A 15,630-nucleotide genomic window follows, 5' to 3' on the forward strand; every position below is an offset into this window, starting at 1 on the left:
CTTCCAATTTCTCCAGCTCTTCCAAGGAATAAAAATCATCACTTGATTGATTTGTAGTAGGAGGATCATATTCTGCTACTAACTCATTTTCCTCACCCTTGGAAAACTGTACCATTCTTTCTAACTGTTGAGATTGTTGTTGTTGTTGACCTTCAGCTACAAGTGCAGTAGATGTGCTGACCATTCTATCCTTCCCGTAGACTTCCTTCTGTTGAATCTGCTCCAACTCATAGGTTTTTAACACTCCATAGAGCCTGTCCAAAGAAATCTCACTCAGATCTCTAGCTTCTCTAATGGCAGTGATTCTATGTTCAAGATGAGCTGACAGTGTTAAAAGGAACTTTTTGTTGACCTCCCTGATTGAATAATACTTTCCATTGATGTTCAGGTTGTTGATCAACGCATTGTACCTCTCAAACACTTCAGTAATTCCTTCTCCTGGATTTGATTTGAAATGTTCATATTCAGAGGTTAGGATTTCCAACTTGTTCTCCCTAACTTCCTCTGTGCCTTCATTAATTACCTCAATAGTTTCCCACATGTGTTTAGAATTTTTACAGTTCATCACATGTCTGTTCATCAAGGGATCAAGGGAATCAATTAATATTAATTGAAGGCTGGCATCCAAGGAGGCTTCTTCCTTCTCAGCAGGAGTAAAATCTTCGGGCTCTTTTGGATAGGTTCTAGCTTTAGTAGTCATCACACCATCTATTATTACCTCCGGTTCAATAACCATCGGAGTTTTTATACCCTTCTTTAACAAGTTTGAATATTTGGGATTTGCAACTTGTAAAAATAATAGCATCTTCTTCTTCCACATGATATAATTCTATCAAATTGTGGAATATTAACGCTTCCAACTTTATGTGAAGTCATTATGAATTTTTGAATAAATAAAAATTCAAGGAGTTGAAAAATCACAGAAGTCTAGGATCTTGATTTGTTCGTTAATCAGAAGGCTCTGATACCAATTGTTAGGTCCCAATGTGTTTGTAGAAGGGGGGGGGTTGAATACAAACAGTACCAAATAATCGAATAAATGCGGAATAAAAAAAGTGAAACAAAATTCAAGTTAAATAAAAATATTATTAAACTTGAAAGGTGTTATAACAACTGTTTCGATTACAAGGTATTAATCTCAAATCAATTATCACAAATCTAGAATAAATTCGACATGAACTTTTTCTATTTTTGCAATAATTAGAATCAAATGCTAAACGCGATTTGAGATTAAGTTCTAGGGATTTTGATCCGCTAGATTGTTACACAAGAACAAGATAAAGATTTCTAGTTGATTGGATTTAACTTTACAATCTAGAAATTGATCTTGAAGTTTTGCAGAGAAGTATAAAATGTTTGATGCGGCTGCTCTGTTCTTGTTTTTTTGACTTGTATATTTGATGATAATTCTTTCTGCTGCTTCTATTTCTTTTTAATTCATTCAACAGAATTGAATTGAACTGGAATGACAATCCTGAGCTCAGCAAGACTTTCGGTATGACAATCAAATGAACTAGCAAGACAATCAGAATGAACTAGCAAGACAATCCTCCTCCCAGTGTAACTTTCGGTGAGACTATTGTTTGTACTAGCATGACTTTCGGTATGACTATTGATTGTCATACCGATTGTCATACTAGTACAATCAGTTTGACTTGCTGAATTTAAATGAATTTTAATCCAATTTAAATTCTGAAAATTCCTAAAATTAATTCAGAATTAATAAATCAATTAATTCAATTAATAAATAAATTATTCTTCGCAGATATAATTTATTTTCTTAATTAAATTAGATGACTTAATTAATTAATAGAGAATTAATTCTAGTCTTCAACAGCACCCATCCTTCTGCAAATCTTCTGAAAATCACTGAAAATTATGAATCAATTCCACCACTTCAATGTTGACACTCGATGTACTGTCTGGTTCATGAGTGACTAACTTCCGTGACGTTTCTTCATGTGTTGACTTTGACACTTTGATTTTCTTCAGATTAAATACTTGTAATTAATGATACTCTGACGAGATCTCTGTCACTTGATTAGATCCACGATCTTGATTTATATCACTGAGGCATGATCAACTTCTTGAACTTCTTCCAGTGAATTAACTCCTCAAGTCTGTAGATGAACCTTGTTTCTAAATCCTTTGACAGATATTACTTTGCGAGATCTCTCTGACGGTCGATCCACTATTTACTTATTACATTCTTATTTGAGTTGAGTTGAATCCTCAAATATACAAATAGGCCTATGACATATGACTTACACTAATCATATACATGAAATTTTCTAGACACAAAGAAAACTAACAAATAAAAATAATATCGATGCGGAAACTAAATACACAGAGAAATAAAATAAAATCACCTCTAGGTTTGATGGTATCAGCACCAGCCATATTCTAGATCAAATTTACCTGTATTATCAACAAAACCATATAAGAATCACAAATTCAGATGTCATCCTAAAACTAAAAAAGTTACTACATTAAATAACAAAAACAGTAAAACTAGCACAAGCGAACAAACATTGTTCTCACAAAGTAAAGATTATAACTTTCATTACATATTTCTTCTGTGATATTTCAAAAATGACTAAAACAACATTATAAACAGTCAACTGGAGAAGAAAAACAAATGCTCAGGCATTAAGTTTGGAATGGATGCAAAAAAAATGTATCGTATAAAGTTCTTAGTAACTCACTTGTCAATTATCACAAATATTCCGCAAAATATGAATGTAACTGTGACAAGTAACCATCCGCTCAAAACAAATCTGCAACAATAACATAGCTCAGCAAGATTATTAAAATCATACAACAATATAGTCGATTTCTTTATGAAGGAAAACTGTAACTAAATGAGCATATGAAGAAATTACATGTGAATTGCATGTCGATGACCAAGAAGCGATAGTACTGCAAAATAAACAGCAAACCAAATCAGTAAGCTAGCAAGAACATGGAAAAAGTGAGGAACAATAATAATAATAATAATAATAATAATAATAATACTAATAATAGTTCATGGATTATATGACACATACGCAGACCCAGAATAGATACAAGAAGCATCACAGCACCAACAGTTATCAACACTGATCGCCTACAACATACACAATTAGGATGGGATTTTAATGCATATTTTGATTTAACGAAAGCTAGTACAAAGGAGAACAAGGTCGTACACGGCATCGAAGACTCTTTTTATTTTTCGTGCATTTTCATTTGTTTTCTCCCCAAGTGTTTCTGATGCTGTATTCAGATCTGTGTTCAATTTATGGATGTCATCTTTCACATCGGAAGGAAGGACTATTTGGGCTACTTTTTTTCCAATTCAGAGGGTTAATTAATTCATAACTACACCCCCTAAATTGGAATTTGACATGTATTAACTTACCTAAAACAACATGGAATCTGAAAAGGACAAACACCGAGTGACCAAAAGAAGATAGATAGTTCATACCACAGAAGAGAACAGAGGACCTTCCAAATTCCCGCATTCCTTGGCATATTTAGAAATAAGACGTGTAAATATCCCAGTGTACTCATTCTCGGATAAACATACCTTAAACATAATGTCCTGAGTTTTTGAACAGACGAAACTCTGACATTGTATATACAACTACAAGTATATATAAATTGAAAGCTTGAGCGGGAAAGTGCCCAAATGTTTGAATGTTTCCAGATAACTTGTGAAAGAAAGGGCCACCAGCACCAAATATGTTAATGGATCAAATTCAGAACTAAATTCTAATAAAATATTTGTATGCTGCATGGTTTTGACAAGTTTAAATATAGCTTTCAGATTGTTTGGATACATTCTTTGCTACCATGATTTATCAATATATACAGACATATAAGATCCATCAAATAACAACAAATTATATCTAAAGTTTGTGCTAATGTCTTGTTGACCCTTTAAAACCAAAAATAAGCTTTCATAATCATGTGTTTCTTTCTAACAAAACATTATCAACAAACCTGGGACACAGATTAAGATGTTTAACTATAAGCTTAGATTAAGTCTTCTATCCTCCTTCAACAAGCGCATTCGAGTATTCCGGATACATGGCTAGTACATACTCAACATAATTCATTTCTGTAGGTGTGATAGGCCCTGACCATCTCAGATGAAGACCATGAAGTGTTGATTTTGCTTCTGCTACTATATGAGCCAGAATCACCACATGAGCTTTCTGTTTTCACAAGTTCATATGATAGATCAACATCTAATATAGATGAACCATTGCCTAGAATTGAAAAAAAATACAAAATCTTAAATTTACCTTAAAAACCATACTGCTTGACCTGCCATTTTTAGTTGGTAACTTGGGCTTCTGACTAAACAGGGCTCTCCTCAGATCGACATCCAGACTTCCCTGATAAGTTCATCATAAAATGTCAGAAACTTATCATTACAGAACATAATGAAACCTTGTTATGTAAATGTATTCTCGAAAAACTTTATACTCCTAATATAACAGCAGAAGCGTAAAGTCTACTGACCTTTGATCTCTTATGTATGATAACCTGTTCTTCAGTATTTCTCCCCATCTTAAGATTGTGATATAAAAACTAAATTTTATGCACGTCAACAGAACATAACCTAAGAGTAAGATCTTCATAAAACAACAAAACTAAATTATGTTCTAGGATTCCTTAGCTCACCTAAAAAATTCACAGTACATAATAATAATATGAATCTAAAGACTCACAGTATATAAAACAAATAAAAAGTTAATTACATCACACTACATAATAGTCAGTTTAACAACAAGTAAAATGAATCTGAAGACTCACAAGCCACTCACGATGACCCTGAAGCCCTTTCTTATTATGAACCTTAACTGCAACCGGAAGAGATTTCAAACCAACTCTGAGATTCTCATCAATATTTCCCTTGTAAACAGTACCAGAACCGTCTAGTCCAAGTATATAATCCGACCGAAAACTCCCAAAAAACCGAACATAAAACCCCCAAAAAACATTTCTTATATACATGCACAAAAGAGGGAGATAGAAGACTATACCTCAAAGTTCCAAAACTCCAAACTGTGAACCTCCAGATGCTCCAAAACCTCAAATTTGTGAACCTACGGATGCTCCAAAGCTTCTACTAGTTTATAATCTTACTGGTTTAAAGCTCAATTTGAAGCTCCAAAGCTTGAATTTAAATTGGGGTTGAAATTAGGGTTTAGGTGAAAAAAGAGAAAGAGATGATAGATGAGTGGGAGTTTCAGGGTAAGAGAAAAAGAGGGGAGAGATGAGTGATGAAAGAGATATGAGAGATGAGAGAGACGAGGGTCGCGGGAGAGATGATGGAGGCCGGTGAGGTATATTTTAGAAAAGGGGGGATAAGAATAAAGTGAAATTTTGTCAAAATTAAAGGGGGGAAAGTACTGAAACCGGGGGAAAAAAGATAAGTGAAATTTTATTTTTTTAAACATGGTCATAGACAACGGTTTATAAAATCAGCCGATGTCAAAGTTAAAAGAATATATTTGGCCTTTTTAATTTTTGAACATAGACAACAGCTACTATGTGAAACTGATGTCATCATTTATATTCAACATCGCTTATTTCTAAACCGATGTTAAACAGACTTTTAACATCAGGTGCATTATATGCCGATGTCTAAGCACCGATGTCGTATCTACTATTTCTAGTAGTGAAGGACTCGAAGCCTAGATTGATTTGATGGGTTCTGTTGCTCCAAGAATTTAAACTAGAGATCAAGGACATAAAAGGAACTAAAAATCAAGTTGTTGATCATCTCTCGCGGTTAGAGATTCCTAATACGACTTCATTAGATAAGACATTGATAAATGAGTCTTTTCCCGATGAGCAGCTGTTTGGAGTGCAAGAAGAAGAACCGTGGTTTGCAGACATTATGAACTATCTTGTGAGTAATATCATGCCTCCCGACTTATCTTATGCTCAAAGGAAGAAGTTTCTTCATGAGGTGAAGTGGTATATGTGGGATGAGCCATTTCTTTTTCTCCAAGGAGCTGACCAAATCATCAGGAGATGTATTCCTTACAGCGAAAAGGGGGGGATCTTCCGAGATTGCCACTCAACGGCTTATGAAGGATATTATGGTGGAGAAAAGACAGTAGCTCGTGTTCTTCAAGCAGGTTTCTTTTGGCCAACATTGTTTAAAAGATGCTCATCAGTTCATTTTGAAATGTGATCGATGTCAACGTATGGGTAATATGTCTAAATAGGATGAGATGCCTCTTAATGTGCTTCTCGAGGTTGAGGTCTTTGATGTTTGGGGAATTGACTTTATGGGGCCATTTGTCTCATCTTATAACAATCAGTATATCTTGTTGGCGGTTGATTATGTGTCAAAATGGGTTGAAGTTATGGCATTTCCAATAAACGATGCAAAAGTGGTGCTTAATTTTCTTCACAAGCAGATATTCAAAAGGTTTGGAACTCCAAGAGTCATAATTAGTGATGCGGGGTCGTATTTTTGTAATCACAAGTTCACTGCTATGAGGAAAAGGTATAATGTGAATCATCGCATTGTTACGGCTTATCATCCTCAGACTAATGGTCAAGCTGAGGTATCCAATAGAGAGATCAAGCGCATTTTGGAGAAACTGGTATGTCCATCAAGGAAAGATTGGTCTTTGAAGCTTGATGAAGTTGTTTGGGCATATAGAACATCATATAAGAATCCATTGGGAATGTCACCGTTTCAGTTGGTATATGGTAAGGGGTGTCATTTTCCTGTGGAGCTCGAGCATAAAGCATATTGGGCTTTGAAGAAATTGAATCTGGACTTGGATGCAGCTGAAAAGAAGAGGATGCTTCAGTTAAATGAACTTAAGGAGTTTCTACTTCAAGCTTATGAGAACAACAAGATGTATAAGGAGAAAGTCAAGAGGTGGCACGATAGGGGTCTTGTGCTCAAGAAATTTGTGCCAGGGCAACAAGTTATTTTATTCAACTCTCGTCTCTGTCTTTTTCCTGGAAAGTTGAAGTCAAGATGGTCAGGGCCCTTCATAATCAAAAATGTGTTTCTGCATGGAGCAGTGGAAATTTTTGAGAATGATCTGGGCCAAGCATTTAAGGTAAATGGTCAACGGTTGAAGCATTATTATGGTGGCATGACAACCCGTGACGTGGTTAGTGCCGTTTTATTGTCCACTTGATCTCAAGATTCTATGTCGAGCTAGCGACGTAAAAGAAGCGCTTCTTGGGAGGCAACCCAAGTTTGTTATACATTAGTAAGTAGAGGAAGCAAGAAGAAAAGAGAAAATCACAAAAAAAATAAAAAAAAATAAAAAAATTTAGGTCTGAATACAGAAGCCTGGCGTGCTCGCGCTGTCCCAGCGCGCAGCCGTGCCATTTACACAGAAACACCGCGCACCCGCACTGTTATAGCACGCGACCACACCGGTTAGGCAGAAGTAGCGCGCGGCCGCGGTGTCCCAGCACGTGCCCGCGCCGTGTCCCGACTTTGGAAAAATTAAAAGGCAGTTTAAGGGGGGAAACGGGAATTTTGTCCAAAAATCAATTCCCTACCGAATTTTACTCCCCCACATCCCATAATTCCCTCTTCAAATCAAACCCATTACTCCCATTATTCCCATAATCAAATCCCACTTCTATTCCATATCTAATTTTCTTTTTACCACCTATATATACATACACCCCATACACAAACTTCTTCACCAATTCACAAACTCTCAAACACAAATTCTCTCTCAAACACAACTCTTATTCTCTCTAATCAATTTTCATGGCATCCAAGAGACAAAGAACTCAAGTCGATAGCAGTGCCACCGATTCTTCAACTTCGAGTGGTGTGAGGCCCGGCTTTTCTACTCCCGAGGCTGAGGAGGAGTACACAAGGCTTCTCGCAAAGCTTATTGCTATGAGTGTGGTTTGCGAGTTCTATGCGAACGCCAAGGCCGAGAAGAATGGCTTCACTGTGGTGCGGGGGAGGACGGTGGTGTATAGTGCAGAGACTATGAGGACTGTGACTGAGCAGCCCCTGAGGAAGGTGGGGCAGGGTACCTGGAACGATAAGACTGTAGAGGACTTTGATGTGAATCTTATTTTTGCTACTCTGTGTCGGCCCGACACATATTGGAAGATCAAGAGGGGCACAGTCGCCGAGTATTCAACATTCCCGGCGTCCGGCATGAACAGGTTTGCCCGTGCATGGAACGCTTTTATATGTGCTAATATCATGCCATCTTCACATGTGTATGAGGTTACGGTGGAGTGTGCACGTCTGCTATGGGGCATTCTGCAGGGTGATTATGTAGATTTGGGGATGCTGATATACCAGGGGATTTTGAGGTTTTTTAGGGGGAGCACTACAGGGTCTATTATGTATGCGTCAGTGGTGACAAACTGTGTGTGCCAGTTGGTGTGCATTGTCCTGCACATGAGCAGTTGTAGATTCCGAGTGCTCCGATCGATAACACTACTTTGGCTACGATGCAGGAATGGGTTGGAGGCAAGCTCGATCTAAAGGGGCTTGGGTATTCTTTTGACCACCTACCTGGTAGGAGGCCAGCTGCTGGTCAGGCGAGCAGGACCGCATGAAGATCTCAGTTAGGAGATGAGGCAAGATCATCACAGCAGCAACAGGAGGCAGTAGGAGCGGACATGGGAGCTGGTTTGAGTTCGACGCAGTATAGGCGTCTTGCGAGGAGGATGGATGTGATGCACGACATCCATAATCGTTTTGCATACGATCTCACCCAGGCACTTGGGACTGCATTTAGAGCCACTGGAGTTGACATTCAGTGACCATTATTTGGTGAGGACTCTGTGTATCCGCCTCCTGACACACCTGACACTCCACCCCTTGAGGGTGAGGATTCTAATTCAGAGTAGGTATGCCTGATTCCTTATTATTACCTTCACTGAGGACAATGAATATTTTAAGTTTGAGGGTAGTAGTTGAATGAATATGTATGTATGAGTCTCATATAGTTTCCATGTTCATGATAGTTTAGTTCATATAGTTTGCATGTTTTTCCATGTAGTTTTTTTTGTATTTATTTATTTTGGTAGTTTTATGATATTTTGTTCATGTAGTTTCATGCATTTGCATTATAACATGATCCCTTAGATAATTTTTCCGATTAACTTGTGGTATTGATGCTAGTGTAGTGATGTCATATTTAGTGATGTTGAGTCTTATTGGATTGATTTGCATGCTAGAGACACTTGTATTTCACTAAGTCTTATAGGTTTCTAGAGTGCTAGATCATGATCATGGTTTATTTGATTTGTCGAGGTTTAATCGCTTGTTTATAATTAGAATTTAGGGTATTCTCTTAATAATAAAAGACATGGATATTTAAAAATTGGAGAAATTGGATTTCATTGCTAGTTGTGTGGCTAGGTGTCAAATGGCTAGTAGTCGGCTTATATTTTTATGAGTAGTCTGGGGTTGAATGAGATGGAGCAAAACACACTCATTCAGAAATTGTGAAAAGAAAAATAAATGAAAAGAAAAAAAGAAGAAAAAAGAATAAGTGTTATGTATAATTGATCACGAGTGCTCTCTTTAGTACTCGAGTTATTAAGTTCTTAGGGGACTTTATGCCTAGTGACCTAAGGCTTTTATGGTCTAGGATCCGCTAACCTAATGCTCGTAACATGGGTGCTATTGTATAAGTCTTTTCTGGACCTCACTCATTGCACGATCAAATAAGCATACTTGTGTTGTTTTGTTGAGAATAAAAGCATGAATCTGTATAAAACTCCAATATAAGAATTGAAGTGTTATAAGTTATTCAGAGTCTAGATTTTTATTTTATTTATAACCTTGCGATTGCCTTGATGAGTAATGAGTTATGATTATTGATCTAGTTGCGATAGTATATCTGTAAGCATCTTCATACACACACGTCTCTAGTTTATAAGTTGATTTGTATGATTTGGTTGATCTTCATGCAGATAACTGCACGTGTTGATATGTTGCTTGTTGGTTGGTTGCATTCATATAGTTACATTCATGCATTTTTGTTTCTCATTCATTGAGTCTGTTAATGCTTGAGGACAAGCATCGATTCAAGTTTGGGGGTATGTTGAGTGGCATTTATGACACTTTATTATGCTCTAATATACTTTGAATTGGTGTATTTGTACTCAAGTTGTTATGTGTTTTAATGTGTTTTCTAGTGTTTTTGCATTTCAAGCACTACTCAGGTAATTAGATGAATTAGCATTATTTTGGTGCTAATTTGGTGTCCAGGTGGTGTTGGAATAAAAGCTCATGGAAAGCCGGCTCGAAGCAGCAAGATTTAAGAAGAAATCTGAGTTTTTCCCAGAAGGATGGCACGCCCACGCTGTGATAGCGCGCGGCCGCGACGAGGCCGAATTTCAGAATCCTGTTTCTACTACAATTCTAAAAGGGAAGGCTTCCAGATTATTGAGGGCTGCTATATATATTCATATTAGGTCGTTTTTAATAGATAACAAGTTATAGACGGACCAGAGCGCAAGGAGAAGATGACAAGAGACCTTTAGCACAATTCAACAAAGGCGAAGACGATCTAGTTTATTCTTGTGAATCTTTATTTTGAGTTGTAACTTAGATGCTTGTTTCTTGTTTTGCTGAACCTATACTCTTGTTTATACTTGGGTTTTATTTATTCGTATAAAGACTACGTTTGCTATATCATGTTTTCATCAGAATCCACATTGCTGATGAGTCCGATTATGGGCTAATCATTATCGTGATGTTCTAGCGGATTTATTTATGGATTTCTTTAGTTAATTTGTTTGATGTCTTAGTATGTGGTGATTGTATGATAAGATAGTGTGTTAATTCTTAATGAAGCGAAAGTGAATTTAAGGATTTAGAACTTGCCATGCTAGCATGGGTTCATGTATGTGTCATGCATGATTCGTAGTTAATTTTAACCATCTTACTTGCCTTATGTAATCAAGATAGATAACTTGTGCTTAAACTGTTATGTTATCAAATTCTATAGACATATAGGGTCTCAATATAATTGGTGCCTATTCAGCCTCTATCTCTTTTGTTGATGTCTGGTAGAATGGTACTCGCGCAACGAAAGTTGGCGTTTATCATTTTTGTGTTATCAGATTAGTGTCATCACCATCGCATGCTAAGGTTAAGAAAAATAAGCCTATTGAATGAAGTATTTAATAAAGTTAGAATCCCATGTTTTTCATATATATTAATTTAGTCAATCTTATTCTCGTAGTTATAATTGTTAGCGTAATTCTAAGTTATGAACAATCTCAATTTGTTATTCGTCTTAGCATTGGATAATAACCATACATTGTTGCTTAGGTGCATAACATAAATAGTTAACCAATACAGTCTCTGTGGGAACAAACTAGAAAAGATTCTATACTACGTGCGAACTCGTATACTTGCGTGTATTATTAGCGCGTATTTGGTGACTAACGACAGGTCTACCCACCTCCACAATATCCTAAAAGACTTCAGAAGCAGAAGTTCGATAAGCAATTTGCCAAGTTTTTGGAGGTTTTCAAGAAGTTACACATTAACATACCTTTTGCTGAAGCTCTAGTACAGATGTCGAGCTATGCTAAGTTCATGAAGGGTATTCTATCTCGGAAGCTAAAACTTGAGGAGTTGGAAACCGTTGCTTTAACGGAAAAGTGCAGTGTTGTGCTGCAACAGAAACTACCTCCTAAGCTTAAAGATCCAGGCAACTTCACGATACCTTGCACCATTGGCAATCTGTCCTTCAACAAGTGTTTGTGTGACTTGGGAGCTAGCATCAATCTGATGCCCTTTCCCGTTTTCAAGAAACTTGGTCTACCTGATCCAAAACCTGTGAACATATCTTTACAACTGGTTGATCGTTCCATCACTTATCCGCTAGGAATAGTGGAGGATTTATTGGTTAATGTAGATAAACTTATCTTCCCTGCTGATTTTGTCATTCTAGCCTTTGAGGAAGATAAGAAGATTCCCATTATCTTAGGAAGACCATTCTTAGCTACGGGCCGAACTCTTATCGACGTGCAAAAAGGTGAACTTACCATGAGAGTTTAAGGTCAGGATGTCACATTCAATATCTTCAATGCGATGAAATTCCCCACTGAAGAAGATGAGTGATTTAAAGTAGAGTTGGTCGACTTCGTAGTGACTTCGGAGATTGATCACTTGCTAAGGACTGATGCCTTAGAAAGAGCCTTAACGGGGGGTTTTGATAGTGAAGATGAAGAAGGGAAAAAGAAAATGCAGTATTTGAATGCATTCCCATGGAAGAGGATGTTGGACTTGCCTTTCGAGTCTCTTGGATTGGAAGAGCTGAAAAATTCTCCAAAGCGTCTCAAGCCATCTATTGAAGAAGCTCCTACACTTGAGCTCAAACCACTGGCCGATAACTTGAGGTATGCATTTTTAGGTGATGCATCTACTTTTTCTATTATTATTGCATCTGACCTTTCAAGAAGTGATGAAGATAAGCTCTTGAGAATTTTGAGAGAGTTTAAATCAGCAATTGGATGGACTATAGCGAATATCAAGGGAATCATCCCTTCTTATTGCATGCATAAAATTTTTCTTGAGGAAAGAAGCAAGCCAACTGTTGAGCAACAAAGGAGGCTAACCCAATCATGAAGGAGGTTGTGAAGAAGGAAACTCTTAAATGGCTAGATGCAGGAATCATTTATCCTATATCTAACAGTTCGTGGGTGAGCCCGGTGCAGTGTGTGCCTAAGAAAGGAGACATTATAGTTGTAGTTAATAAGAAGAATGAGCTCATCCCTACTCGGACAGTCACGGGATGGAGAGTTTGCATGGATTATCGAAAGCTGAATAAATCCCCAAGGAAAGATCACTTCCCGCTTCCATTCATTAATCAGATTCTGGACAGGTTGGATGGTCATGTGTACTATTGTCTTCTGGATGATTATTCGGGGGTATAATCAGATTTGCATTGTTCCAGAAGATCAAGAGAAGACCACATTTACTTGTCCATTTGGCACTTTTTGTTTTTCGTTGAGTCTCTTTCGGACTTTGTGGTGCACCTGCTACTTTTCAGAGATGCATGATGGCCATTTTCTCATATATGATTGGCACTAATGTGGAGGTGTTCATTGATGACTTTTTCGTGTTCGGGACTTCTTATGACGAATGTTTGCAAAATCTCGGGTTGGTGCTGAAAAGATGTGTTGAGACCAATCTGGTGCTCAACTGGGAAAAATGTCACTTCATGGTCCAACAGAGTATCATTCTTGGGCACAAGGTATCTAGAAAGGATCTTGAGGTGGATAAGGCCAAGGTAGGGGTCATTAAAAATCTTCCTCCTCCAATCTCAGTTAAAGGAGTCAGCAGTTTTCTTGGTCATGTGGGTTTTTATCGGAGATTCATCAAAGATTTCTCCAAAATATCTAAGCCCTTGTGCAATTTGCTAGAAAAGGATGTTACCTTCAAATTCAATGAAGAATGTCTAGCTTCTTTTGAGAGCTTGAAAAAGAGTTTGACTACAGCACCTGTGATTACCGTACCTGATTGAAGTGAGCCCTTCAAGATGATGTGTGATGCTAGTGACTATGCAGTTGGAGCAGTCTTGGGCTAGAGGAAGCAGAACATTTTCTATGTGATTTACTATGCTAGTAAAACCCTTAATGGTGCTCAGCTGAATTACACTGCTATAGAGAAGGAGTTGTTGGCAATTGTCTATGGTTTTGAGAAATTTCGATCTTATTTCCTTGGGACAAAGGTGACAGTTTACACTGATCATGCTATTATTCACTATCTGGTCTTGAAAAAATATTCAAAACCTCGCTTGATTTGATGGATTCTCTTGCTTCAGAAATTCGAGCTAGAAATCAAGGATCGGAAAGGTACAGAGAATCAGGTAGCAGATCATCTATCGTGCTTGGAAGATCAAGGTAAAACTTCAGAGGATAAGACATTGATCAACGAATCTTTTTCGGATGAGCAACTTTTTGGGGTGCAAGGAGAAGAACCATGGTTTGCAGATATTGTGAACTATCTTGTGAGTAATGTAATTTCCCCAGAACTCTCGTATGCTCAAAGGAAGAAGTTTTTACATGAGGAGAAGTGGTATCGATGGGATGAACCTTTCTTTTTTAGATATGGACCTGACCATATTATTAAACGATGCATTCCGTATAGTGAGACGGAGGGAATCTTGTGCGACTGTCATTCTACTGTGTATGGTGGAAATTATGGTGGAGAGAAGACAATTGCTCGTATCCTTCAAGCAGGATTCTAATGGCCTACTTTGTTTAAGGATGCTCATCAGTTTATTTCGAGATGTGATCACTTCCAATGAGTTGGTAATATATCCAATAGAGATGAGATGCCTCTTAATTTGATGCTTGAAGTTCAGATTTTCGATGTTAGGGGAATCGACTTCATGGGGCCATTTGTCTCATCCTACAATAATCAGTATATTTTGTTGGCGATGGATTATGTGTCAAAATGGGTCGATGTAAAAGCGTTGCCAACCAATGGTGCTTAGGTGGTGATTAAATTCCTTCATAAGCAGATATTCACACAGTTCGATACTTCGAGAGTTATAATCAGTGATGAGGGATCGCATTTCTACAATCGCAAGTTCATTTCATTGTTGGAGAAGTATCACGTGAATCATCGTATTGCCACAACTTATCATCCTCAAACTAATGGGCAAGCTGAAGTGTCTAATCGGGAGATTAAATGTATCTTGGAGAAGGTGGTGAGTCCATCAAGAAAAGATTGGTCTTTGAAGCTAGTTGAAGTTGTTTGGGCAAATAGAACAACATTCAAGACTCCTCTTGGTATGTCTCCTTTCCAGTTGGTGTATGGAAAGGCGTGTTATTTGCCTGCGGAGTTAGAGTATAAAACATATTGGGCTTTAAAGAAGTTAAATCTTGACATGGAAGCTGCTGGAGAGAAAATAATGCTTCAACTAAATGAGCTCGAGGAGTTTCGACTACAGGCTTATGAGAATAACAAAGTGTGCAAAGAGAAAGTCAAGAGATGGCATGATAGGAGACTAGTGCGCAAGTCTTCTGTGCCCGGTCAGAAGTTTCTATTGTACAACTCTCGTCTCCGACTTTTTCCGGGAAAACTTAAGTCGAGGTGGTCAGGGCCATTTACGGTCAAAACTATGTTTCCACATAGAGCTGTGAAGATTTTTGATACGCACCCGGATCAAGAATTCAAGGTGAATGGACAGAAATAGAAGCATTACAATGGAGATACGGCAAACCGTGAGGTAGTGAGCGCCGTTCTATTGGTAACTTGAATATGAGATTTCACGTTAAGCTAGAAATGTAAATCAAGCGCTTCGTGGGAGGCAACCCATATTTGTTGTATAGTAGGTTAGGTTCGTCAAGAAAAAGGAAAAAAAAAGGAGAAGAAAAAATAATTTTAGTTTTTCCAGAAGCACGGCGCGCCTGCGCCAGAAGCGGGGCGGCCGCGCGCGGTTTACAAAATCACGGCGCGCCCGCGCGGAGATGCGGGGCGGCCACGCGGACGTTTTGGAAAAAAAATACAGAAAAATAGAAAAAAATACCCAAAACCCAAGTCCAATTCAAATTTAATCCTTTTTCTACCCTAATCACTATTCCTAAACAATCCTAAGCCAAACCAATCTCTATTCTATATATACATACATCCTACATACATCT

At 37.7% G+C, this 15,630-nt stretch overlaps 1 protein-coding gene and 1 long non-coding RNA gene across 2 annotated transcripts; one reads left to right on the top strand and one right to left on the bottom strand.

Annotated features, from left to right (window-relative positions):
• Window positions 1-2,882: 2,882 nt before the first annotated feature.
• LOC141684259 (uncharacterized) lies at window positions 2,883-3,316 on the bottom strand. Its single transcript, XR_012560601.1, has 3 exons — window positions 3,189-3,316; window positions 3,048-3,106; window positions 2,883-2,919 (listed from the first exon to the last, which is right to left on the bottom strand). It is a non-coding gene; the product is annotated as an uncharacterized LOC141684259 (long non-coding RNA).
• An 11,461-nt stretch (window positions 3,317-14,777) lies between these two features.
• On the top strand, window positions 14,778-15,182 carry LOC141685282 (uncharacterized). Its single transcript, XM_074490395.1, has one exon. It carries the CDS (start codon window positions 14,778-14,780, stop codon window positions 15,180-15,182), a length of 405 nt encoding a protein of 134 aa, XP_074346496.1.
• Window positions 15,183-15,630: the final 448 nt, after the last annotated feature.

This window comes from Apium graveolens, chromosome 9 (assembly GCF_009905375.1).
Source record: "Apium graveolens cultivar Ventura chromosome 9, ASM990537v1, whole genome shotgun sequence".
NCBI classification, from domain to species: domain Eukaryota; kingdom Viridiplantae; phylum Streptophyta; class Magnoliopsida; order Apiales; family Apiaceae; genus Apium; species Apium graveolens.

Bases quoted from the DNA above. Each gene is read 5' to 3' on its own strand.
- LOC141685282 (XM_074490395.1), top strand. From the start codon at position 14,778: ATGTCTCCTTTCCAGTTGGTGTATGGAAAGGCGTGTTATTTGCCTGCG.